Raw genomic sequence first — 26,766 nt, 5'->3', positions numbered from 1 at the left:
TAAGGGGGATAATTGCATTATCCAGCGCCCTTTTGAGTTAGCACGGTAAAAGACAAAATTAAATGGGAGGCGGTAAAATATAAGAAACTCTCTATTCGTGTATAAATGACAAGAGTAACATCAAGAAAGATTTGTTTATAGCTACTTTTATAAGATGACTAAAAAGACAGCGATTAATTTTATTATAGACAACTAATGTGATTTATTATAAAAAAAGGCGCTAAAGTCGTGTATTTTAAGATTTCAAACTCATTAAAAGAAAAAGGGGTATGGGTCGTGCACTATAAAAATGCCCTGATTTATCCAAGGTTTAAGTAAGATTATATTGCAGGTTTACACCTATTTCTAAAGGGTGCACCCGCGAAGCAACGTATTGTGTTTGAAATAGGTATATACATTATGAATAATAGGACGCGAATACTACCTCAACAGAAAAGAAAACGAAACAATATCACATCCTTTAATTAAAAATCATTTAAGACATAAAAATTCTGTACGTTTTTATATAATCTCTTAATAATAGCAATACATCTTTGGCTTATTTCGCCAAGGCAATAACGAATCCAATACAATCGGTATCGCTTATAGTCGTATTTCTCTGATAATTCTAAGCGAAAAGTAAATAATTCTGAGCATCTCTTAAATAAATTTCTTAGGTTTCTGAAATCCCCGAATTCCCTTTCAACTGCTTTATGAGTCGGATTTCTTGGTCCTGGGAGGGAAAACCGTGGAATGGAATAGGAATGCGTGGATTGCTTAGTAGAGAAGACCTTCGAGCCCAGCATTCGAGGAAAATGGCGCCTGCTTCATGGCCCCTGCACCCTCCTCACCTGCGAAGACAACACGGTCGAATATCTTAAGACGGAATAAGACAGCTGATTTAGTCGTATGCGACCTGCCTACTACATGTCTTACTTCTTAATTACACACTACAGCTCTCGTAGCCGAACGTCCAAGCGGAGTCGTAGGCTGATTTACACTCTACGACTCGAGTTGTAGAGTTGTTGCGGGCAAGTCTCGTACGACAAAATCATACTGTCTAAATCAGCCTTTAGAGTACGTAGATTTAACGAGGAATAATTTCTTATGTGTGGTAGCCTTATTTGGGGTTAGTCGTAACCAGATGAGTCACAGTCACAGACTGAATATGCGGTGACCGAGCACGCCCCCCCCCCCGCACACACACACACACACCACCAAAAAGGGGAAAACTAGAAACTAAATATTAGATCAGGAAACAGGTAAGAACTACGAACAACTTAGGGATTGGTGCTTATGTGAGCTAGAATGTTAAACCAAATCCCTAATAAAATTGTGTCTATAAAGTAAAGAAGAGGAGAAGTGAAGGTGGGGACCCTTACCGAATGCAGCTAACGCCTTCTTGGCTGCAGCCTTGACATTCGGGACATCGCATCTGCTTAGGTAGAGTAGCTGCGCGATGCAATCACGGACCTGGCCAAACACAATAACAATAATAACCACACAGGGACCTGGCCAAACACAATGAGAAAATCATAACGACACTACCCAGCTTTACCTGGAGGAGAGTTTTATTGCTACCTTTACCTGAAGGACTGTTAGCGCCAGACACGCGCCTTCTCGTAAACGGTCATCGCTTTCTTCCATCGCCTCGGTTGCTAGGGTAACCGCCTTCAGAGTAAAAATAGACATGTAAATTTTTTGACAGGTGATAATCCTAAGGGAAGCTCACAGTCTTAAAAACCTTTCGCCTTGCGTCGCTATCCTTCATCAAACTGCACAGGAACGACTCTAAAGAAATGATCAAAATACACAAGGGATGAGCACAAATCAGCAATTTTATTGCGAGTTTATTAAAAAGTCTCGTGTCAGCCTCTATTTTGTCATCTTAGTAAAATACCGGGTGTGAGAAAGCATCCATTTTCAACGGCTGATTTGGGAGCATTGCCATATTTTCGATTGAACTTTGTAGAACTTTTTTTAGTTGGTTATTTCAAGTTCCACATAATTTGTCTGGATAAAACTAAAGGTTGCTTGAAGGACTCTTTTGCTGATTATGATGGTGATGATAATGAAGATAATAAGAAAGTCATATGGGATGATGATGATGATGTAGAAATGATTATGGTTATGATAGAAATACTATCCTTATCGTTATGATAATCTAGCTCCCTCCACAGGCATCTTGAGTGTTTTTTTACTTTTTCAGTATGTTTATGAATTGGGGTTCCTGTGGCGAGTTGAACGGGAACAGGAAGCCGGAAGAGGCGAGGGCGACAAAATCCCCTAACCAATAATCCAGGCCCCACTCGTTTTCCACGCGAGACGCCTGCGGAGGAGCTTGATGATGATCTAGGAAAAGGTCGATAGTTGTGTTTCCACAATAATGAAACATCAAACACCAAGTGAATATAGACAACATGTGAATGTGTTTTTCTTACCTGCTGCTTGCACGAGGTGCCTGTCCTTATCAACGAGCAAGGAGAGCACGGCCGAGAAACAGATCCTGGTCAGCGGCACCTCTCCGTACTGCTTGAGCTACCGAACAGGTAACAGCTTATTACTGATGACACCGAACAGGTAACAGCTTATTACTGATGGCACCGAACAGGTAACAGCTTATTACTGATGGCACCGAACAGGTAACAGCTTATTACTGATGACACCGAACAAGTAACAGCTTATTACTGATGGCACCGAACAGGTAACAGCTTATTACTGATGACACCGAACAGGTAACAGCTTATTACTGATGACACCGAACAGGTAACAGCTTATTACTGATGGCACCGAACAGGTAACAGCTTATTACTGATGACACCGAACAGGTAACAGCTTATTACTGATGACACCGAACAGGTAACAGCTTATTACTGATGACACCGAACAGGTAACAGCTTATTACTGATGACATCGAACAGGTAACAGCTTATTACTGATGGCACCGAACAGGTAACAGCTTATTACTGATGACACCGAACAGGTAACAGCTTATTACTGATGGCACCGAACAGGTAACAGCTTATTACTGATGGCACCGAACAGGTAACAGCTTATTACTGATGACACCGAACAGGTAACAGCTTATTACTGATGACACCGACCAGGTAACAGCTTATTACTGATGACATCGAACAGGTAACAGCTTATTACTGATGGCACCGACCAGGTAACAGCTTATTACTGATGACATCGACCAGGTAACAGCTTATTACTGATGACACCGACCAGGTAACAGCTTATTACTGATGGCACCGAACAGGTAACAGCTTATTACTGATGGCACCAAACAGGTAACAGCTTATTACTGATGGCACCGAACAGGTAACAGCTTATTACTGATGACACCGAACAGGTAACAGCTTATTACTGATGGCACAGAACAGGTAACAGCTTATTACTGATGACACCGAACAGGTAACAGCTTATTACTGATGACATCGAACAGGTAACAGCTTATTACTGATGACACCGAACAGGTAACAGCTTATTACTGATGACACCGAACAGGTAACAGCTTATTACTGATGGCACCGAACAAGTAACAGCTTATTACTGATGATAGCGAACAGGTAACAGCTTATTAATGATGACACCGAACAGGTAACAGCTTATTACTGATGACACCGAACAGGTAACAGCTTATTACTGATGACATCGAACAGGTAACAGCTTATTACTGATGGCACCGAACAAGTAACAGCTTATTACTGATGACATCGAACAGGTAACAGCTTATTACTGATGACACCGAACAGGTAACAGCTTATTACTGATGACACCGAACAGGTAACAGCTTATTACTGATGACACCGAACAGGTAACAGCTTATTACTGATGACACCGAACAGGTAACAGCTTATTACTGATGACATCGAACAGGTAACAGCTTATTACTGATGGCACCGAACAGGTAACAGCTTATTACTGATGACACCGAACAGGTAACAGCTTATTACTGATGGCACCGAACAGGTAACAGCTTATTACTGATGATAGCGAACAGGTAACAGCTTATTACTGATGGCACCGAACAAGTAACAGCTTATTACTGATGATAGCGAACAGGTAACAGCTTATTAATGATGACACCAAACAGGTAAAAGCTTATTAATAATGGCACCGAACAGGTAACAGCTTATTACTGATGGCATCTAACAGGTAACAGCTTATTACTGATGACACCGAACAGGTAACAGCTTATTACTGATGGCACCGAACAGGTAACAGCTTATTACTGATGACACCGAACAGGTAACAGCTTATTACTGATGACACCGAACAGGTAACAGCTTATTACTGATGACACCGAACAGGTAACAGCTTATTACTGATGGCACCGAACAGGTAACAGCTTATTACTGATGACACCGAACAGGTAACAGCTTATTACTGATGGCACCGAACAGGTAACAGCTTATTACTGATGGCACCGAACAGGTAACAGCTTATTACTGATGACACCGAACAGGTAACAGCTTATTACTGATGACACCGAACAGGTAACAGCTTATTACTGATGGCACCGAACAGGTAACAGCTTATTACTGATGACACCGAACAGGTAACAGCTTATTACTGATGGCACCGAACAAGTAACAGCTTATTACTGATGATAGCGAACAGGTAACAGCTTATTAATGATGACACCAAACAGGTAAAAGCTTATTAATAATGGCACCGAACAGGTAACAGCTTATTACTGATGGCATCTAACAGGTAACAGCTTATTACTGATGACACCGAACAGGTAACAGCTTATTACTGATGGCACCGAACAGGTAACAGCTTATTACTGATGACACCGAACAGGTAACAGCTTATTACTGATGACACCGAACAGGTAACAGCTTATTACTGATGACACCGAACAGGTAACAGCTTATTACTGATGGCACCGAACAGGTAACAGCTTATTACTGATGACACCGAACAGGTAACAGCTTATTACTGATGGCACCGAACAGGTAACAGCTTATTACTGATGGCACCGAACAGGTAACAGCTTATTACTGATGACACCGAACAGGTAACAGCTTATTACTGATGACACCGAACAGGTAACAGCTTATTACTGATGACACCGAACAGGTAACAGCTTATTACTGATGGCATCTAACAGGTAACAGCTTATTACTGATGACACCGAACAGGTAACAGCTTATTACTGATGACACCGAACAGGTAACAGCTTATTACTGATGGCACCGAACAGGTAACAGCTTATTACTGATGACATCCCTAGATTGCACCCAGGTAGCTACACGCAAGCAATATTGTAGTTCTGGGTACAGGAAACACATATTGTCGGAATACTTGTAAACTCTTATTATTTAAGACTAGGAACCGACTTGTCTGACGAATCGATGAAAACAGGGCAGTAGCTAGAACGGGGACACATGAAAAATCCCGTCTGCACTCAAAGCAAATAAAACAAATATCTGAGGCTTGCGATCATTAACAAACTTTTCTAGTTAAAGCCTGGGAAAAAAATTGCAAGGATGTAAACTTCTGTTACAAATAACATCTACTTGATTCATCCTGAAACTCAATCCGTCCTACAACAAGAACTTCCACTCTGAAACTGAAATCTGAAATTTGTCCTATAATAAGAACGGTCCAGTTCTACTCCTAAAGCAAAATGAAAAGTATCCAAATATGCAAAACTTATAATAAGGACATTGTCTCACAAGTCGGTTTCATAGTCTTTGGCAATATACCTGCGCTAGAACGGCCTCCTTCTCCGGGGAAAGCAGACGTCTGCTTATAAGCACTATCAACGTCAGTACAACATGAATTAGCTATTATTTTAGAAAACATTTGTGGGGGAGAGGAAAGAGAAGCGTAAGAAAAAAAAGCAGTAAAAAAAATAAATATATTTGGCGGACAAGAATACTCACATTCATATGCTACTTCGTCGATATATTTGGACAAGTGATGCCTACAACGAGCAAGATAATAGATTTTTATCATCAACACGTACACAAAAACAACAAAGCTACAACAACAAAAAAATGTATGTGCAATTTGAAAAATATCCAATAGGTCGATGGCCATGTGAATGGTTATTCTGAAGTTCAACGACCAACAGGTCGATGGCCATGTGAATGGTTATTCTGAAGTTAAACGACCAATAGGTCGATGGCCATGTGAATGGTTATTCTGAAGTTCAACGACCAACAGGTCGATGGCCATGTGAATGGTTATTCTGAAGTTAAACGACCAACAGGTCGATGGCCATGTGAATGGTTATTCTGAAGTTAAACGACCAATAGGTCGATGGCCGTGTGAATGGTTATTCTGAAGTTCAACGACCAATAGGTCGATGGCCGTGTGAATGGTTATTCTGAAGTTCAACGACCAATAGGTCGATGGCCGTGTGAATGGTTATTCTGAAGTTCAACGACCAACAGGTCGATGGCCGTGTGAATGGTTATTCTGAAGTTAAACGACCAATAGGTCGATGGCCATGTGAATGGTTATTCTGAAGTTCAACGACCAACAGGTCGATGGCCGTGTGAATGGTTATTCTGAAGTTAAACGACCAATAGGTCGATGGCCATGTGAATGGTTATTCTGAAGTTCAACGACTTTAAGTCAGCTGCCATTTTGTCTTGTTATATATTTTTTTTTATCAAAATAGGCATATAACGTATCAAACTTTGTTTTTTGATGGTTATTTTGAAGTTTCTTCAAATAATTTGTCCTCCACTTTTGGATGCAAACAATAACAGGCATCGTTGACATGCACTAACGATATCTGACGGATTCCGGGCGGTCACACGAAGGCCAACCAGGTGTTGTTCTTACCTTGAATGGTCAAGTAAGAAGTTCTCATATTGGTAGACGGAAATGACGTCATCTTCTTCTAGGTGAGCGTCCATTAGATCCGGGTCTTGATGCAATATCCGGCAGATGATGGTTGGGAAAACTGGGGCGAGATAATCAAATAAAAAATAATTGTGTTAAATAATGAATATGACGTTGCCGAGCTAATGAACACCATTGTTAATCCCTTACGGACATAAAAAGGCGGGGAAAAAAGAAAAAGTTAACCTTATAAAAAACTTTACCGTTAACCCATTGACTCCTGGCTATTTTTGAGCTGAATTTACAAAAAACAGACTGAAAACAGATACCTCCCCCCCCTATTCTGAGTTTTATACAGCCCGTCAAAGTCAAACACAGCTGCACCTAGTCAGCGGTATCCAAACTTTCCAACAGTGCTTTGCGGTCCTCACTTTTAATCCATCGTCGTTGTGCTAAAGCTAGCACAAGTTTATGGTTGCTTGTATTTTTCATGAAAGATACAACTATAAGCATATTAGGAGAGTGTCTCAGGACATCATGAAGTCTATTGGGGTATAATTGAGTGCTTTGCTAATGGATATTTGCAAGCAAAGGTGGATTCATGATGATTTTTTCTTGTTTGGCTTTGGCTGGATGAGAAAATAATTTTCTAATGAATCACCACAGCTCTCCTAATGCTGTCTTTTCTGAAACCAAATTGATTCCAAAATTGTTTACACTGCTATTCTGGGTCTGTATGACCTGGAATTGATTTGTTTGGCTTCGGGGTGAAAAGACTTATAAAAAACCATCTGACTTTGGGGAGAGGAGTGTTGACTGGCCCTCCCCTCGTGAATTTTTCCCTGGATCTCCCAGGATGCTTTGCAATCCGTAAAGGCATCTTCATGGTTTTACAAGCCTTCAAGTAGTGGACATTGTGTTTTGAGGCCATGGAAATGAACCTGGAGGATCAGAATAAAGGTATCTATTTGTGTCTTGAGCTGTGTTTGCTGATCTCTCTCTCCCTTGTGTGGTATTTTGAGCGTTTTATTGAGAGGGGTGATTTTGCTTTTCTTTCCTTGTTCGATTTGAAATTTAGAACCTGTGCTATTATTTGGCTTAAGAGTAGTTGCCAACACCTTGGTTGGATGCATATCTTCAATACCATTTATCCCTTAGACTGATGCCGGAGTATTTTCATCTTGTTGTGTTTATTTTGCATTTATGAATTTTTTGGGTTGTGGGTACTTCCCAAAGCCGGTACAGGCCGGTTGAGGGGTCAATGTGTTAATTCAATTTCACAATACAGAAATTTTCGCAAAATGAAATTGCCGCGATTATTACGTGATTCACGTGTTTAAAACATGCCAAAAGATCGGCATTAATGAAAGAAAAAAAGTCTCTCGAAAATCCCATACTGAAATAACACTCATTGATAACACTTAGTGATAATGGTGTCTGTCTTGTTATTAGAAACAGACATGGTTGTTAAGTTGCAAAATTTTCATGCAGCGAAATGTGCGCAGACTCAATAATCACCACGAAGGGAATGATAGGTTATTGCTAAGTTGATAAGCTGTTGTAGCGAGTTAAAAAAAAAAGATCCTGTATCTTCTTACCACTATGAGCGACCCTGTTGTAGCTTTGCTTTATTTGCGAGTCGAACCTTTCCTCGAGTGAAGTCTTCAGGTCCTTAGCAACCACGTACAGGGGCTAAACGGATAAATATAAAAAAAAACATTGAGAAGCGGAGTATAGATAACTTTAACCAACTGACGCCACGCCAGTATACTGCTGTATTAACATCAAAAACGCTGTGCCTACTCACGCTAGACTTGCAACTGCCTTGCCAAATGGAGCAGACGAGAACATTCGAGAAAAGACCAGGACATGCTATAGAAAGGAATGGAAAGTGAATCAGTGATCCCAAATCAGCACGACAGTTAGATTAGGAGTAGTAAACCTACCCTTTTCTAGCGGTATTTCCTCCGTATGATCATGGTGCAAAGCTAGATCGATCAGAAGCTCTAACACGCGCGCCTGGTGTCGTAGCTTGGTCAGCGCGGACATTTCCTAGAAACATGTTAAAACATAAAATGTCAAAAGACTGTGGCGTAACATGGCCAGTGGAAGGGTTCCTGGACATATTTTAGTAGGGAATACTTCGTAATCTTATAGTTGAATTTACCTTATACTTCATAGGACCAAATGAACCGAGAAACTGCAAGGTAAAAAATAGCTTTAGTGAGCATTTGTCCGGTATTCTTGATCAAGAAAATCAACTCACTTAATAAAAACATTCCATACCCCTGTAAGCTCTTCACACAGCTTCAGATGAGCAAGAATGACCTATACATGGAAAGAGAAAAGATAAATCAACTAGAGTGCAAAAACGAGAAGCTGTTTATGAATAACCTAAAAGGGGCACAGAAAACAGGTTCACAATGAGAAAATACTCAACGCTATTCAGACATAGCTCATGCCCTACGGTGCATGCACAAATTGCATACTAAATCAAGTGTTCATATTTATATATACCTTGATCACTTATTCTTTTTGTTAATTCTTATAACGTCATACGCCGTTTTACCGGCGAACTGTCACATTTTGGCGAATGCTCAGAAAACTAGACCAAACTTAAGGCTAAAATTTTCTTTATGACTTCCTCATTATCAAACAAGTATGTCATCTTATGTACAGAGTATGGTTTTAATGCTGTACAGTAAGTCGAAAAAGGGACCGAAGTCAGCCTTTCGTACCTTTACTCGAACGATTCAACACTGAGATTTTGTTTGTTTTCGCCAGAACACGCGCATGCGCATTCGTTATTCAGCACTGTCTCCCAGGACTGTGGCACCTTCTTCCAATAGAATGGTCCAAAAGGTATTTTGCCCACGATGGCATCATACAGTAAATAAGTCTTATCCCACTGTGTGACGTACATATCTTATCAATATCTTATCATACAAATCTCATCACGAGATTTATTAACTAAAGTGACGTTTTCTAGGGCACCGTCCTTGTGTTACGTCATATGCACCTACCTTATCCAAGGCTTTGTTACCGACGGTGACGTCATGACTACTGCACGTGGATGATAGGTTGGGACTGGTCGACCGTGACATCTTTGCCACATCCTCCATGTTCTTCCTATCAGCAGCACCCTCGTCACTTTCGCGGGCACCTGCATCACTCACACCCTGTGCACCCGAGTTGACTTTCTTCCCTCCTTGGGCAAGACCTGCTTCAACGCTTTGATTTGCTCCCTGGGCTGCTTCCAGTTTAGGGGTTATCTCAGGTTTTTCCTCATCACCGAAAGAAGTCTCAACACAAGTACTGTCAGGTTCTTTGAAAGAAGTCTCTTCACTCGCCATTTCCGTCGCTCCCTGGGCTGCCTCGAGTTTTGGAGTTATCTCGGGTTTTTCCTCAGCACCGAAAGAAGTCTCAACACAGGTATTGTCAGTTTTTTTAAAGGACGTTTCTTTATTCGCCGTGTCTCTAAATGAAGTATCAACGTTAGCTTCTTCTCTAAAAGACGTCTCAACAACTCCGTCTTCCCCAAAAGAAGTCTCAACTTTTGCTGCTTTCTTAAACGATGTATCAAAAGTACGTTCAATTTTACTTTCCGCACTAGAAGAGGCGGTTTCCGACGCCTCAACAATAGTTTCTTGCATAAACTGGTTCTTCCGCAAGGGCGATGCAATAGCCTTAATCCCAAGCTCCTCGCCACTATCACGGCCAAAATCATCCGTGCTGTTGTAGCCGGTGTCCTGGTGCCAACTGCTGTCGCTTTTTAGGCTGCGAGGGATGGAATCTGTGTCTTCAGCATCTTCCGCCAGGAAGTCGAAGCTTTCCAGTGCGCTCTCTACTGATATGGAGATGGAGGAGCGAGACAGACTGCACTTCTGAAATACAACGATCACATTTATCAAACCGCAAAAGAAGACAACTTTAGCCGAGTTTGCTATCTATCGCAATGACTATCAGTGAAAATAATTGTATCCAAATGATTCTGGCTGAAGGGATAAAATAGCTCAAGGCCAAGTGGAGTTTCTTATACAGCTGGATCTGGTTTGAAGTGAATATATTGATTGACAACGAATGTTCAAACGATCGTAATCCCAACTTTCGATGCAGAGATTATCGTCAGCTTTAGTTGAGCTTATATTAATTTAGCTAAGAGGACATGCCATTATGTGAACTCTTGCGTGCCTTATATCTTTCATGCACGTGGGCAAATGCGGCTGTGGAAAATAAGTATGATATTAGAGCATTTCAGTGTTATTATTGTTATCATTAAAGCGATTATTTGCTAAGTGAGAACTGCGTCATAAAAGTTGCGAATTATCATAACTATACTAACAGAAAACCCGCGAAGCCATCGACTGATGGAAGGTACGTTGTGTAATAGTCCACGGTTCATATAACCAACATTGTATGGTTTGTAAGGCTGAAGTTTAGACATCAAAATATGAGAGCACGAAACCAACGTTATCACTATACGGAATCATCAGTAACACAAAACAAAAAATCAAGCTTTGTGTTTTAAATTCGTCGAAGTACACTAATATAGACAAGGTGAGATTTATAATTAGGGTTAGCTGGTTAGTGTTAGGGTATGAATATGTATATTGGTGTACTTGGACGTGAATTGCCAACCGAATTTTGTCCTCATTCTGGCGCCATACAGATTCCTTTACTGATGACACATACAGGTCACTCTTCTCCACCGCTGTGGGTATTTCAACAACCTCCGCGTAATTTTCCCTCAGCTGTTTTTGATTAGTCAGCTAGTCGCGGCATTGGCTAGGTTTGTTATTTTCTTTGAAACAGTACGTTACCTTCAACAGTTCCTCGATCTTTTCCAGTTGTCTAATCATTAAATTAAATTCATTAAACTGATCTGCAAAAAACGAGAAAAAAGTATGTCATCCTATGTCACCTTTGTATATCCTGTCATCTTATCTTACCTTTGTATATCCTGTCATCTTATGTTACCTTTGTATGTCCTGTCATCGTATGTTACCTTTGTATGTCCTGTCATCTTGTGTCACCTTTGTATGTCCTGTCATCTTATGTTACCTTTGTATGTCCTGTCATCTTATGTCACCTTTGTATGTCCTGTCATCTTATGTTACCTTTGTATGTCCTGTCATCTTATGTCACCTTTGTATGTCCTGTCATATTATGTCACCTTTGTATGTCCTGTCATCTTATGTTACCTTTGTATGTCCTGTCATCTTATGTCACCTTTGTATGTCCTGTCATCTTATGTCACCTTTGTATGTCCTGTCATCTTATGTTACCTTTGTATGTCCTGTCATCTTATGGTACCTTTGTATGTCCTGTCATCTTATGTCACCTTTGTATGTCCTGTCATCTTATGTCACGTTTGTATGTCCTGTCATCTTATGTTACCTTTGTATGTCCTGTCATCGTACGTTACCTTTGTATGTCCTGTCATCTTATGTCACCTTTGTATGTCCTGTCATCTTATGTTACCTTTGTATGTCCTGTCATCTTATGTAACCTTTGTATGTCCTGTCATCTTATGTCACCTTTGTATGTCCTGTCATCTTATGTTACCTTTGTATGTCCTGTCATCTTATGTAACCTTTGTATGTCCTGTCATCTTATGTCACCTTTGTATGTCCTGTCATCTTATGTCACCTTTGTATGTTCTGTCATCTCACCTTTGTATGTCCTGTCATCTTATGTTACCTTTGTATGTTCTGTCATCTCACCTTTGTATGTCCTGTCATCTTATGTCACCTTTGTATGTCCTGTCATCTTATGTTACCTTTGTATGTCCTGTCATCTTATGTCACCTTTGTATGTCCTGTCATCTTATGTCACCTTTGTATGTTTTGTCATCCCACCTTTGTATGTCCTGTTATCTTATGTTACCTTTGTATGTTCTGTCATCTCACCTTTGTATGTCCTGTCATCTTATGTTACCTTTGTATGTCCTGTCATCTTATGTTACCTTTGTATGTCCTGTCATCGTATGTTACCTTTGTATGTCCTGTCATCTTATGTCACCTTTGTATGTCCTGTCATCTTATGTTACCTTTGTATGTCCTGTCATCTTATGTTACCTTTGTATGTCCTGTCATCTTATGTCACCTTTGTATGTCCTGTCATCGTATGTCACCTTTGTATGACCTGTCATCTTATGGTACCTTTGTATGTCCTGTCATTGTATGTCACCTTTGTATGTCCTGTCATCTTATGTTACCTTTGTATGTCCTGTCATCGTATGTCACCTTTGTATGTACTGTCATCTTATGGTACCTTTGTATGTCCTGTCATCGTATGTCACCTTTGTATGTACTGTCATCTTATGGTACCTTTGTATGTCCTGTCATCTTATGTTAGCTTTGTAAGTCCTGTCATCTCATGTCACCTGTGTATGTCCTGTCATCTTATGTCACCTTTGTATGTCCTGTCATCTTATGTTACCTTTGTATGTCCTGTCATCTTATGTCACCTTTGTATGCCCTGTCATCGTATGTCACCTTTGTATGTCCTGTCATCTTATGTTACCTTTGTATGTCCTATCATCTTATGTTACTTTTGTAAGTCCTGTCATCTTATGTCACCTTTGTATGTCATGTCATCTTATGTTACCTTTGTATGTCCTGTAATCTTATGTTAGCTTTGTAAGTCCTGACCGTAAGAATAAAGTGCAGAAGACGGGGTTTACCTTTATATGTCTGGAATGTAGGAATAAGATGCTGAAGGGCGCGGTCCAAGGATGTTGAATGCCGGAACTCCTCAGGCTCCTCAGGAATGCTATTATCAAAGGAATAATTTCTCTCAAAAACAGGTGGGACCTCCTCGATAATGGCAACTGGTACATGCTGAAAGAGTTAAAAAAATATTGTCAGCAATAGTGCGCATGGTTAAAATATATGCAATAAAGCCGCTTGGTGCTGCTTGAATGGAAGTTAAAGAAAAATTAAGGAGGGAATTTCTTTGAAGAACTGCCAGCAGTGTGAATACATCAAACTGAAATTTAATTTGATAACTATTATCATTTTAAACATTGTGATCGTCTAATAAAGAGAAAAGGTTGCGTTGGATTATAAGTTTAATTATATAAAATTGTAAGACTTTGTGGGGCATACTGACCCGCTCTGCTGGCGACATCTTATAGCTTGCTCCTTCCTCTTCGTCTAGACCTTCATTACTAAAAACAACGAAACTGTTACCAGAGGGGCAAAAAGCTGTACCACAACCTAACCGGTACCACATAGAGTGACAAAGTATATCTATGTTGCTACCTGTTTCTGCGGTCACTTTGCAAGGCTAGTACAAGCGAATATTTTACGTCACTTGTCAGCGTAGTCGCTATGTACAGTGCTGGTTAAACTTCCGTTTAAATATGGTCATCAGAACAGTAAACCAACGATAACAACAATCGTTTATGTCCCGGAAGGATGTTTTTTTAATACACGTAGCATGTTCTTGGTAAACTGTTGGCCGTGTTTGACCGCTTTCCTTGATGTTCCTCGTAAGACCTTAGAGGTGTCATTGAGTCAAGTCTTTCATAGCGTCTATCACTGTTGGCACTATGTGCACAGCTGTTATTTAAGCATACTTGGTACTTGTTTCCATGGATACACTACACTATTACCTGGTAATGTTATAAGCATACCTGTTATGTTGTCTATCACTGTTGGCACTATGTGCAGGGCTGGTAGACACTGACATTTGCGAGTCCTGATTTGGGCTTCCTGGGACAAAAATCACTTCAGAGAGCAAACTCTGTGGTCTCTTGGACCTTAGCGTGTTCTCGCCAGCAGTTCCTGAGAAAGGTCTAGACAAAAACGCGTATGTTTACCAAAAATCATTGCAAACGAGGTCTTAAATAAAATAAACTGATTACTTTTTAAAGTTGGCACAAGCAAGTGTGGAAAGGACCGTTACGCCAAAAAACTGTTTGCTTGACATACCTCCATTCAACTGTTAGTTTCAGCTTCATGGAACCTGTTCTGTTCAGAGGAACCGAGAAAGACTGGGGACAAATCACATGAAAGAACATATTATAAAATAATTTTGATTGACATCTAATGTAGCAATTAATCTAAAAAAGTACCCATGGAAAGCCATAAGACGGTATTTATAGAGCGAGACTGAAGAATTTGCATTGCTAAAGCATCTGAGATTGCACAAACCTGAGGCCTAGCCTTTATGTAGTTCCGCGACTTCAGCACTACGCTACCGACAGACACATTTGCTTGGATTTTACGCATTTCAATAACACGCATAGATAACTCATCATTAATACCAGGAGGAAGGGTAAACTGTGAATAGAACAAGAGAAAAAAAACAATTGAGAAGCATAAAATACATGCAATAATCAATTGACTAGCAAGTATGATCTTTTTTGCTGCTCTTTAAATAGACCAAACGTTTTACATAATTAACAAAGAATCTTGTAGGAGCATGCGACGAGGGTGAGGCAGATTCTTAAAGGGGATAATTCATATGTTTATGACACCATAGAGATCAGCCTTGGCTACTCTTCACACTCACCTCTCCATCAATCCACTTTTGACCCTCTCGATCTACTTTGCAACGAGACTTCCATTTGAAGGAGAAACCATGCTTGATGAAGACCTTGGGGAAAAAATAAACCATCTTAGTAGCTTAGTTAACCTGCATTTCAAATTGAAAAGGGACATTCATTTTACGTCGACCCCTGAGCTAAAAGAGGGAAAGTAAGTGAAAATCATCCATTTTAAAGGAGTCTGAAGCATGTATGAAAAATTCTGTCATGTCGGAGGAGGGAAGAAAGGGCTGGAGATTAGTTGCCCATGCGCACAGCCTATGAACAAATTCTCAATGGAGCAGTATCAAATCCAAACTGTGACAAGTGTGCAAACTCACATCGTACGTGTCCCCACTGCAGAGACGTCCAAAACCCACAAGACCTTGGGAAGAACAAAGGTTAATGGCACCCTTTTTCACTATGAAAGGTAGAACTAGGCAGAATGCTACATGTTCAACAAGGATGCTAGTGCCAAAATAAGGCATACACCATAGTACTCTGCATTCGATGCATGTACAGTACTGTGTTCTAAACACAAAACAGCACAACTTTCCTAGTTGCCAAATTCAAATTTGAGAATAAGAAACTTCAACAAAAAGCTTAGGTAAATCAATAGCCTTAAATTTATTTTATTTCTTTTTTAGGTTTATGTCGGTTTAAACAAAGGGTGTGCTACAGCTTTGTAAGTGTCATACAGTAAATAAATTCCTGACCTAATTATTACCTTCAATTTTAAATCTGAAAATTCCCAGCTTGCTCTCAAGTTCCTCTTCTAAAGAACATAACCTCTGCAGAACAAAGTAAGTTGATTTAGATTAAGGGAGCTCTAGGGGGGGTTCTCTGTAACATAGAATTGTACACAGTATGTTATATGAAATGAGGTTGAGAAGCAATGGCAAACAAAGTCACACAAATCCTGCACCATGCTAGCCTTGGTGACAAAGCCTTGGTAACCATGCTAGCCTTGGCAACAAAGTCTTGGTAACCATACTGGCCTTAGCAACAAAGCCTTGGTTACCATGCTAGCCTTGGCAACAAAGCCTTGATAGCCATACTGGTCTTGGCAACAAAGCCTTGGTAACCATGCTAGCCTTGGCAACAAAGCCTTGGTTACCATACTGGTCTTGTCAAAAAAAGCTTTTGTTACCATGCTAGCCTTGGCAACAAAGTTTTGGTAGCCATAATAGTTTTGGCAACAAAGCCTTGGTTACAATGCTAGCCTTTGCAACCAAGCTTGTTAAAGACTGTATGCTTACCTCAGTACACTCTTTAAAACTTGTCTTGCATTTGGCAAGCCCTTCTTTTGAACCCTGGTCCACTAGAGCATCCATTAGATTCTTGGATCCTGTGGATTTATTGAGAACTATAACACCATACTGTAACAAAATGTAGTACATAATTATTTGGTCTCTTAATGGCCTCTCCTCTAATGGCAGCTTGTTGTGTTAACATGGCCCACAGAAAACTTATGCTGTATTAGTCTGTTTACAGTCAAGTAGCCCATACAAAACCATCAATACAGTAAAATTACTACAGCCCATACCTTCTCTTATCTTTTGTTCATACAAATAAAGCTGAAACAAGTCATCCATCTAAAAAATATACACACCAGACTAAGAATAAAATAAAATTTACAATACACCAGAGAAAGAATAGAATAAAACAATACACCAAACAAATACAACAAGAAGAAAGTGAAAAATGCTGCAACATGTTAATTGTTTATAAACAAGGCCCCTTACTAATTTATGTTCATCAGACAGAACATTTTAGGGCGGTTACATACACCTTCTAGGATGGGCAAATGATTGCTTAAATTGGATTTTCCAGTAAAATTTCAGTAATTTTGAATTGTATGAATTAAAGCAGATCTTGATATATTCAAGACATGGAATTATTTTCTTGGAATTTCTGTAAAATTGAATACATTATTTGTTGGCTTTCCCTTTAAGGTGTTGTACAACAAGAGTCACAGATTCAGCTCTTAAACATGGTTTTAGCTAACACATGTACCTCATGAAGTCTTGATTCTAGTAACCTGAAAAAAGTGACAAAGTTGTTGTGTTTACTTTTGAAGAAGAAATGATCGTATTTAAGAAGTGTAAACCAAATAAACACAGACAGGCTTACGGCAGTAATAAGAAGTCTTTATAATAAGTAAAATACATACCTTATTCTCTGCTCCACAAGCCGCTTTCTCTACAAAAGAGTCATATATCAGATGAACAAAAACCATGCAACAAAGTAGGGTACCAATAATGATTGCAGAGCAGTAGTGGACCATTTCCATCCAAGGGCATATTAGGGGAGTAAAGTGGATAATCTCCCCCCCCCCCCCCCCCCACAAAAAAAAAAGAAATCATTATACTGTAGTATGCTACCATACTACACATTATACACAGTATAATGCTATCATGGTACAGTATACAATATTGCTATGAAGGCACAGTATATTGTATGGTGACACAGTATAATGTATGAGGGCACAGTATATACTGTATGATGGCACAGTATAATGCTATGATGGCACAGTATAATGCTATGATGGTACAGTATAATGCTATGATGGTACAGTATAATGCTATAATGGTACAGTATAATACTATAGTGGCACAGTACAATGCTATAGTGGCACAGTACAATGTATGAAGGCACAGTATAATGCTATGGTGGTGCAGTATAATATTATGATGGCACAGTATAATACTATGATGGCACAGTATAATGCTACACAGTATAATGCTATGGTGGCACAGTATAATGCTATGATGGCACAGTATAATGCTATGATGGCACAGTATAATGCTATGGTGGCACAGTATAATGCTATGGTGGTGTAGTATAATGCTATGAAGGCACAGTATAATGCTATGATGGCACAGTATAATGCTATGATGGCACAGTATAATGCTATGATGGCACAGTATAATGCTATGGTGACACAGTATAATGCTATGGTGGTGCAGTACAATGCTATGGTGGTGCAGTATAATGCTATGACGGCACAGTATAATGCTATGACGGCACAGTACAATGCTATGATGGCACAGTATAATGCTATGGTGGTGCAGTATAATGCTATGACGGCACAGTATAATGCTATGATGGCACAGTATAATGCTATGATGGCACAGTATAATGCTATGATGGCACAGTATAATGCTATGGTGGTGCAGTGTAATGCTATGACGGCACAGTATAATGCTATGATGGCACAATATAATGCTATGGTGGTGCAGTATAATGCTATGGTGGTGCAGTATAATGCTACGGAGATGGAACAACTCCACCTACCTTTGGTTCCACACTATTCAGAGCGCCCTGAAGGTACTTTGCACACTCCCTAGTCAAAAAACAAACAAACAGCACCCCCAGTACTAGTACAACATTGTTATAATGACTACTAATCCTTAACTCTTCACTTTTAAGAGAGGGATTTTGACTGCTTAAAAGAAGTCAAACTGCTAAAGAACCGTCAATTATTTTTTTAATTATTGCTAAATCCAATGCCCCTGGCAAAAGCATTAAAGCCTGTGCCAAAGGGGCAGGGTTTTTAGAGTAGAACCACACAGGCTAGTGGGGTGTCCACAGGTAAAAAGTACAGAAATATTTTTAAAAAATGTGAGATTAAGATTTTGAAGAATTTACAGGAATAATATAGATTTGTTCAGGGCTGTCTTATTACAATGATTTCTGAAAAAGGACTTTGATGTAAGCATTTGATTAAATCTACAAAATGATTTTAATTTCTATTCATCATTAGAACAACAGAACTACTGCTACATACCCCAGGGCTGACTGTAGCCTTGTGAACATATTGAGGGTGCTTTCAACTCTTGGAATTTTGACAGCAGGTTTGGACCTGAACAAGCCTGTTGGTCGCCTCCGCACATTTTGTGAGTGTTTTCTCTCAAGCTCTGCCGGCGCCGGGTGGAGTGGTATAGGCTTAATGCTTCGGCCAGCAGCGACACTAAATGACTGAGACCTGAGAATATACTGCATAAGCTCAGTTATTAGAGCACACAACCTCTCAAGCAAAATGTGGGGTCGAGTGGGGAGGGGATAGTGCTACAGCCAGCAGCAACACTAAATAACTGAGGGATATAATGCAATTAAATTGGAACTGTATAGTATTGATAGACTTGCAAGTTCCCAAGCTCTCTCTCAAGCAAAACATTGTTAATATGATAAGAATGTCTACAAAAGTGTGTGTTATGGGGGTGGAGGGAGGAAGTGTAGGTCTTCATCATTCCTGCCCCTTACTCACCGCTGAGCCTGGTTTTCAACATGAAAGTAACCACGCTCCATCCGCAGTGACTTGGAATGACGGCTAGGATTTCTGGTTCCATTTTCTTTGCCCTAAATAGAACCAAATACATTTATTTGGATATAAATCATACACAATATCAGAACTTCCATATCTAAATATATACAAATTTAGAATGTTTTTTTTTACTACTTTGCATTAATGAATGTCCTGAATTTTGGATGACTAACACTTCAGTCTATTATGAGGGATTTTGCCTTGGGCCTTGAAACATTTTGATTTTTTTTATTGGTGTTTAAAAAATATCAAAACTCTAGGCTTCAGACGCACCATATTATGTTGAAAATAAAACAGTTTTATTGAAACATGAGACTTTCTATTTTTATCTGCATAAAATGGATCTCTAAAATATTGTACTCATTAAAATTCATGTTACCTGCTGACACCTTCAAGCGAACAGACAAAACAATCAAAGAATTTAAATATAATAAAAATAACTCCAATGAATACTTTTTGATCGAATAGACAAAACCCAGCAATATTATACCAAAGGCTTTTCACTTTACCAAAATGTTTTAAAAAATAAAAATAATTTACAAATATTTTCAAGAGTCTATAGCCTATATAAGTGTATAAAAGTCCCTACCATATCCAATCTTAAAAAGTCTTTCTTATTTACAGTTAATGCAATAATTCCAGATATCAATGTGTTTGAAATTGTTGATCTTACTTTTTAGCAGTTTATTAAGACTACTTGTATAAGCAAGCAGAGCTACAGTAGAATGTATAATAAAATAGATATATATACACTGTATTATTGAAATAATGTCTATCAAAAGCCCTTCAGCCACCTACATGGAAATAACACTAGGACAGTTAAATAGAAAACATGTGGAAATATCATAAACACATATACAAAAATACAACGGAACTATTGTTTTAAATATAAAAATCATTTTGTTCAGTACAGCTACCATATTTACTCATGCATAATACACACTTTTGTCATGTGAAAATGACCTCCAAAACCAAGGTACATGTTATACATGAAAAACTTCTTGTTTGAGAGGTTACAAATTTGCATAATAATTAAAACAATAGAAAGCTCTTGAGTATTTCAATCTGTGAATAACTTCATCAAGTTATTTAAACTCAGCAAGGTGATGTTTTGACATACCAAATCTAAATCAGCAAAAAAGTTTAGAGAGCATGGAGTGAAGGACTCGGGCGAGAAAGAAGTCTTCTTGTTTTCAATGTCTTCAAGGTGGATGTAACAATTATTTTTCAACACACTTCTCATCTAGGATTTTTGTCAAATATTGTTACTTTTCTATTTTTTTTTAATGGCCTCAAAAATCAGGGTGTTATACATAAGTGCATGTTATACATAAGTGCGTGTTATACATAAATATTATACATAAAATATGGTATGCGAATATAAACTTTTTGACAACATAATACTTTAGTGCAGGCGATACTCAATTTTTGAAAACCCAGTAGCATTACAGTATTTAGACTCTGCTGAATGGCATATTTTTATCGAGACAGTTTATTTTTTATTTTTTCATAAACAGCTACCAGATTGGATAAGGGTTTTGTGACATATAACATTTTAACTATTATTTACAATTTGCCTATTTGAACATCTTCACAAAAATACAAAAAAAATTCATTAAATATAATTATCATAGTTTTAGTAAACCAATGTGCACTGTTTGCATTACACAGTTGTTATTTCACAGTGTCTGTTGGTAAATCTGAAAAGTTCTTATTCGCTTGACTAACATTCATGAAAACACACCAGTGCACTTGGTTAAGGTAATTTCCTTGAAATAGTTCTATAGTCTTTAGAAAATTAAGTTCTGTTTGTCGAGCTGCCAAAATCCGATCTCCTAAACAAAAAACTGTAGTAGCTAACATTCAAAACAAATCACATTTGAGAGATCGCACTAAAAGACACTGTTTTCGCCACTATTTAAACAGTCTTCTTTCAGTATATCATTTTCCGTATATATTAAACTATTTGACCAAATAAAAAATGGGGGTAACCCCTACTTCGTTTTTCTGTCAAAGCGATTTCAAGTAAAAAAAAACGTGCACCTTTTGCTTTGTTTTCTTGTACAACTGTGGTGCGCGCACACACTTAATACCAGAAAATTTGAACAAACAGAGCGTGCCACTATGCGCAGAAGGGGTGCGCAGTGCAATTCAAGGGAATTACCTTAAGTATAATCTTGCATATTTGTTCATATGAGAAAGGAAACTGAAATTCTATAAGATTAGGTAACAAGGAACAAATATTGGAAAAGCAACAGTTTTTGCTTATTTTTTTTATTACTGATTACTAGATTATAAGAAGTAATTCGCGGTTGGATAACATTCTTTAAATCTTAACCACAATACATATATAAGTGTGAGGTTGAGGGCTATGGAAGGTTATTAGAACAGGCCTTAAGATTTGACCGTGAGCAAAGGAACAAATCCCGCATTCATAGAGAAAATCAAAGCAATGAGGTCAACTAGAAATACGCTTATAACATGTACATCATTCGTATACTTGCACAGAAGCATAAACATCCGAAAGGGAAGTGTAAAGAACCGCAGAATCTTTCAGCCAGGAATTCAAACGGAGAGATTAGGACTATACATTAGAAGCTAAGCAAGAAAAAAACAGTTAAACTTATTATCACATAGGAAGTATAATCTAGAAAGCATTAATATAGTAAACTCTATCATTTTAGCAACAAGTATTCTAAATTAAAAAGTATATAAGTAAATCTTCGCAGTAGAACTGTTTCGAGGTTCGAGAGAAGCTCGAGTTTAAATTTTGATAGTTTGCCTTTCGAATAAGAATAATACAACTAAAGCACGCGCTTAGGTTTACAAAAGACACTGAACTCGATAGTCAAACAAAATCAAGCTTAACATACAATACATAGGATTACATATGCGATGATTAATGGTACATAAGAACTTTCCTGTCGACAATCAAGAAAGTTTTTACCATCTTCCGGATGCGGTGACATGAATATTCGTCATATACTCACCATTTTAAGCTTTTGTGGTGAACTTAGGTCATTGGTGTCCAGTTGAAAAACTAACGGGTTCACCTAATTAATGTTATAACGTTTTAGCAACGAATATTCGACATTTAGGCCGGCATTACTCATGGGTCTACTGCTGGGTTCATTATTTACTTTCTGCTCCGCTGGTTCATGTCAAAAGACACGTGACATGCCACGAACGGCTTCCGAAGAACTATCGACAGATTTACTAATGTAAATCAATCGGACGAAGTAAGTGATGATGGTATCTAAATTATACATATAAATATAGAGTATCAAATTATTCTTGTTTACTATAACAAGCGAAAAAAAACAATTTAAAATCATTTTTTGGCTGTAAACGTGTTGTCAAATGAATCAAGACAATATGAACAATGAAACGAAAAGGAAATAGACAATCGCACGTGATTTCTCCGAGAACGCGGAAACAGATTTTCATTTCAAGTTTACTATTTTTTCTAAAATCCTTCTCTAAAAATAACGTATAAACATGCATTTTTGCAGAGTAAAAATCAAAATGGAACTAAATTACGCAGACAAAAATAAAAACAAGTTATCAGGGAGTCCCCGTTTTTTGTAAACCTACTTTATAAGTCGAAGATGGCCGGGGGTCGCTACGATAGAGTTATAGGGTCAGTGATACTATACTGAAAATAACAAACCACAAAAAAAAAAAATAAATAAAGGTCGAGAAGGGATAAACAAGTCATATTATGCTTGTTTATGAATGAAAGAAGGACACAATGACAATCAATTGTTATTGTCACTATCATCATTTGTGCGCAACCATTGATATATCTCAAAGCCAAGAAACCGAAACGGAAAATGATATCATCATTGAAAACAAAAGCCCAAAAACTTTCTACGTAATTTTATGTCGTTAGGAATTCGACAAAATCGCAAAAAGAGGTGATTTTTATTATTATACCATAGGCATTATTGTAAACTCACAAATTTAGAAATAACAGAGCATGCATTCGCGTGTCACTAATTTCGGCGTGTGATTATCGATATTCTTTGTATGTAGAATTATGACCCATTAAACCGAAAAAGACGGCATGAAAGCGATTGTTTGACACATAAAAACAGAGCAATTCATAGCAGGATTGTACATAAGGAAATCTCGACTATAATTCAATTAGTTGTCTTACCAGACATATTGTCCACAGTCTTAGCATCTCACGAGGGCAGTATGTTACGAGTTGTCATCTTCTCTGCCGCTGGGAACTGACGATTTTGATCACTTCTGCGAGTTAAGCGATCGGACGTACAATCACAGCGTCATAATAGCTAGCTCATAAGCATAAAATCCAGCGGAAGTACGCGGAGATGGCAAGCTAAAGACATTTTGATGCGTATTCAAAACAAACTTTTCGCGTCACGTTAAGCGTTGTGTATTTCGGACCTTATTTATGCAAACCGTTGAAGTAGTTTATAAATGGCGGTATACCATGACGTCAGAGAGTCAACAATGTCTGGGTTTATTAAAAAAAGGTTAAAATGTGATACAGTCAGAGTCTGACTTGACATAACAATGGCTTCTGCATATCTCTACTTAGATTCCTCCATAACGAACGTAGAAAACCACTACCACGAGTTAATTCAAATAGCTATTCGGCCAATCAATTTCGATATCACAGATCGGGTTCTATCTGAAGCCATTACTTTATCATAATTGAATCAGTATATTCTCCTTTGTAAGCCGTCCGCATTTGTCAGTCGCAAAAGCGCTCTGTTGGGAGATTGGTGCGCTTTCGCTACTGACATACGCGGACGGCTGTAAAGGAGGTTATGGAGTAGGTTCCCTGCAGTAGCAGAGGCCTCTTTTCTTTAGCCCAGCGAAATACAGAGAAAAGAGACCTCTTCCAGCAGGGAACTGAGTCAGGCGTGTACTCAGGAATTGCTGTAGCCTGCGTAGCGGCCTCCCCTTCCCTTGAGCCGCTACGCAGGCTAGAATTACTGAGGTTCAATGTGCATTTTCGAGCCAAGTTAGAAAAGGAATGAGGGAGGGAATATAGACAATACACCAAAAACTGGAATTCGAGTCTGCCAAATTTTCGTCTTTAAAACGACTTCTTTAGTCTGCCCTTAAGAAGTCTTATAAAAGACGAAAATTTGGCAGAGTCGAATTTCAGTTTTTGGTGTAGTGTATTCATTGTTCTGGTACGAGATCACGACAGTTTGGGCTTTTTGATTCTATTCGAAGGAATGTAGACATAGAGAAATAACCGTAGCTAGAACATGTTGTCGGGGGAGGGGGAAGTTTTAGTTTTTTCTTTTCATTCATTCAAGGGTGAGGTACAGACGCCGTTTTCTTCCACGTCTTCCGTGAAATTCGGGGTGGGGCTGGTGGGAGCATTTAGCTACGGCTCTTTGGTAGAGAGACAGAGAGGAGGACTGAATAATGCGAGGGAGAGTAAGTAAGGTATAGCAGTGAATGGGGGAGGGGCTGGTGTGGTGGTGGAAATAGAAGAACGAGAAGAGTATTGGAGATGGACTATGATGAAAGGCAAGAGTAGGAGAAATGAAGGTTGGAAATGAGTTATTTCCACCGATTACCAATCCATCAATGAATCGCCATGTTTTTTTTTTTACAAATTCTTTAATGTTTTATCTTATGCCACAATAACAACCACACAACTGGTGCGCCAGCAAAAAAACACATTCCTTTGGCCTGTTGGCGTGTTCTAGTTTGTCGTATTTGATCTCGAAAGTTATGGCGCCTTTAGCCCATCGTGAAGAGAAAAAGCTGTTCTATGCAGAATTTCTTGAAACACACGGAAGATGATACTGTATACCCTCATATAGCAGGCATGAGGTGGTGTTTTTGCTAGAGGAAACTTGCGATCTTGGTGGCTGTTTTGGATTGAAAGCAGGCTATTTCAATCTTATCTTACATTATATTAAAATATATATTACAATTAACAACTACAATTCCAGAGGCTATCTATAAATTTCGTGTGGACCAACACCCTATATTATGTCCAAAAATGTGAATGTGTTTACATATATGGGGGTCCTGTGGATATTGAGCGTGAAAGCTAGGCTTCAGCCATCGGAGTGACCAAAACGACTAACGCCGACCTATCAAAGCCTCGATTTCGCGATTTATTCCACAGGGACCCAATAATTTGGACAACAGCCCTTTGGGCCAGACTTACGCTTTTTGATATACGTTATAAACTCGTAGGTAAGAAACTATGAGTCTGTTTGCATCTTTCGTAAAATACTTTTAAGTATATAAAACAATTGCATTCTTATCACTGTGCGGTGATTCTCAAGCAAGACTGCTATCGTGCCAATAATACTAACTCGCGGCGTAGAGCGAATTCAAAATCACGACTACCACTTGAATTCTACCTGATTTCAAGGCTTTAAAATTCATTCAGAGAAAATCTATTCTGACATAAATACACGATTCCCTTGCAGCTATTAAAACCATTCATGTACTTTGTTAAACAAGTTAAACATGAATAAGGGTTTGCATGAAGCCCCGCGTCGTCAAGACATACGCTCTGTGTACACACGTTAAAATTTGCCAGAATTTCCTTTGTCTTGTGATCAGTTAAGCAATGCTGCCCTGTTTGCAAGGGGCTAAAAGTAGGTCTGATATATCAATTCGTATCTTGTGCACTTGTATACGAACCAAGTGAGTCAAGTGAGTTAGACTAGAGAGTGTGTCGACACAAACTCCTCGATCCGTGCTCGGAGATGATCGTTGGGCCGAAGTGTTGTGTCCGTAATAGGTTCGTTAGTCATCGGGCTGTTGGAATTCCGACGAAGCCACGATTTAATCGCTCGACGTTCGTACGTGTATCCATCAGCAATCGATACGGGGTGTTTCATTATCTCGTTTGTGATTGGGCAGATAAACTCGAAGGGAACGTCAGTGTCGAATGATAAACCCCTCGGGGTGGGGGACACCGTACGCACAGGGGAGGGTTGGGTCGGAGTAGGCTGGTCGCTTGGCGGAAACTCTGTTGTTAATGGGACTTTGTTCGGGAGGGGGCCTGCAAATTAGCAATACTCAAACATTAAGCTTGTACATTAGGAGTATTAAAGTGGCAAATACAAGACAGGAATACGACGGAATGTCGCTTTGACTATAA

General features: G+C 38.9%; 2 protein-coding genes and 2 long non-coding RNA genes across 7 annotated transcripts in view; 1 reads left to right on the top strand and 3 right to left on the bottom strand.

The window, feature by feature from the left end:
* Positions 1-446: 446 nt before the first annotated feature.
* Positions 447-24,075, bottom strand: LOC5514232 (rho family-interacting cell polarization regulator 2-like). Of its 4 annotated transcripts, none has more exons than XM_048725814.1 (31): positions 23,809-24,075; positions 19,593-19,684; positions 19,113-19,310; positions 18,620-18,668; positions 17,496-17,524; positions 17,339-17,363; positions 16,869-16,917; positions 16,582-16,670; positions 16,050-16,113; positions 15,664-15,707; positions 15,310-15,393; positions 14,949-15,077; positions 14,727-14,788; positions 14,429-14,590; positions 13,903-13,960; positions 13,475-13,631; positions 11,610-11,671; positions 9,813-10,673; positions 9,076-9,117; positions 8,957-8,989; positions 8,736-8,841; positions 8,597-8,661; positions 8,388-8,481; positions 6,790-6,910; positions 5,880-5,920; positions 5,700-5,752; positions 2,421-2,517; positions 1,724-1,770; positions 1,567-1,650; positions 1,362-1,452; positions 447-830 (listed from the first exon to the last, which is right to left on the bottom strand). In XM_048725814.1, the coding sequence occupies exons 1-31, from the start codon at positions 23,833-23,835 to the stop codon at positions 757-759; spliced, it is 3,189 nt and encodes a 1,062-aa protein (XP_048581771.1). In that variant the 5' UTR covers positions 23,836-24,075; the 3' UTR covers positions 447-756. The 4 variants fall into 4 exon arrangements, with proteins under 4 accessions (XP_048581771.1, XP_048581772.1, XP_048581770.1 ...); XM_048725815.1 differs by lacking the exon at positions 23,809-24,075 and adding an exon at positions 22,640-22,818; XM_048725813.1 differs by lacking the exon at positions 23,809-24,075 and adding an exon at positions 20,593-20,666.
* Positions 9,539-10,278, top strand: LOC125561404. The gene is made up of 2 exons (XR_007307447.1): positions 9,539-9,651; positions 9,779-10,278. It is a non-coding gene; the product is annotated as an uncharacterized LOC125561404 (long non-coding RNA).
* LOC125561403 lies at positions 11,735-13,453 on the bottom strand. The gene is made up of 2 exons (XR_007307446.1): positions 12,513-13,453; positions 11,735-12,354 (listed from the first exon to the last, which is right to left on the bottom strand). It is a non-coding gene; the product is annotated as an uncharacterized LOC125561403 (long non-coding RNA).
* A 1,164-nt stretch (positions 24,076-25,239) lies between the features above and the next one.
* Positions 25,240-26,766, bottom strand: part of LOC5514231 — a 44,938-nt gene continuing 43,411 nt past the window's right edge. The window contains exon 38 of the mRNA XM_048725812.1: positions 25,240-26,667. Coding sequence (XP_048581769.1) covers positions 26,321-26,667 — 347 coding nt within the window. The 3' untranslated portion in view covers positions 25,240-26,320. The remainder of the gene's footprint in view (positions 26,668-26,766) is intronic.

The sequence above is a fragment of the Nematostella vectensis genome, chromosome 3 (genome assembly GCF_932526225.1).
Source record: "Nematostella vectensis chromosome 3, jaNemVect1.1, whole genome shotgun sequence".
Classification (NCBI taxonomy): domain Eukaryota; kingdom Metazoa; phylum Cnidaria; class Anthozoa; order Actiniaria; family Edwardsiidae; genus Nematostella; species Nematostella vectensis.
This window is presented reverse-complemented; position numbering and strand designations above follow the sequence as displayed.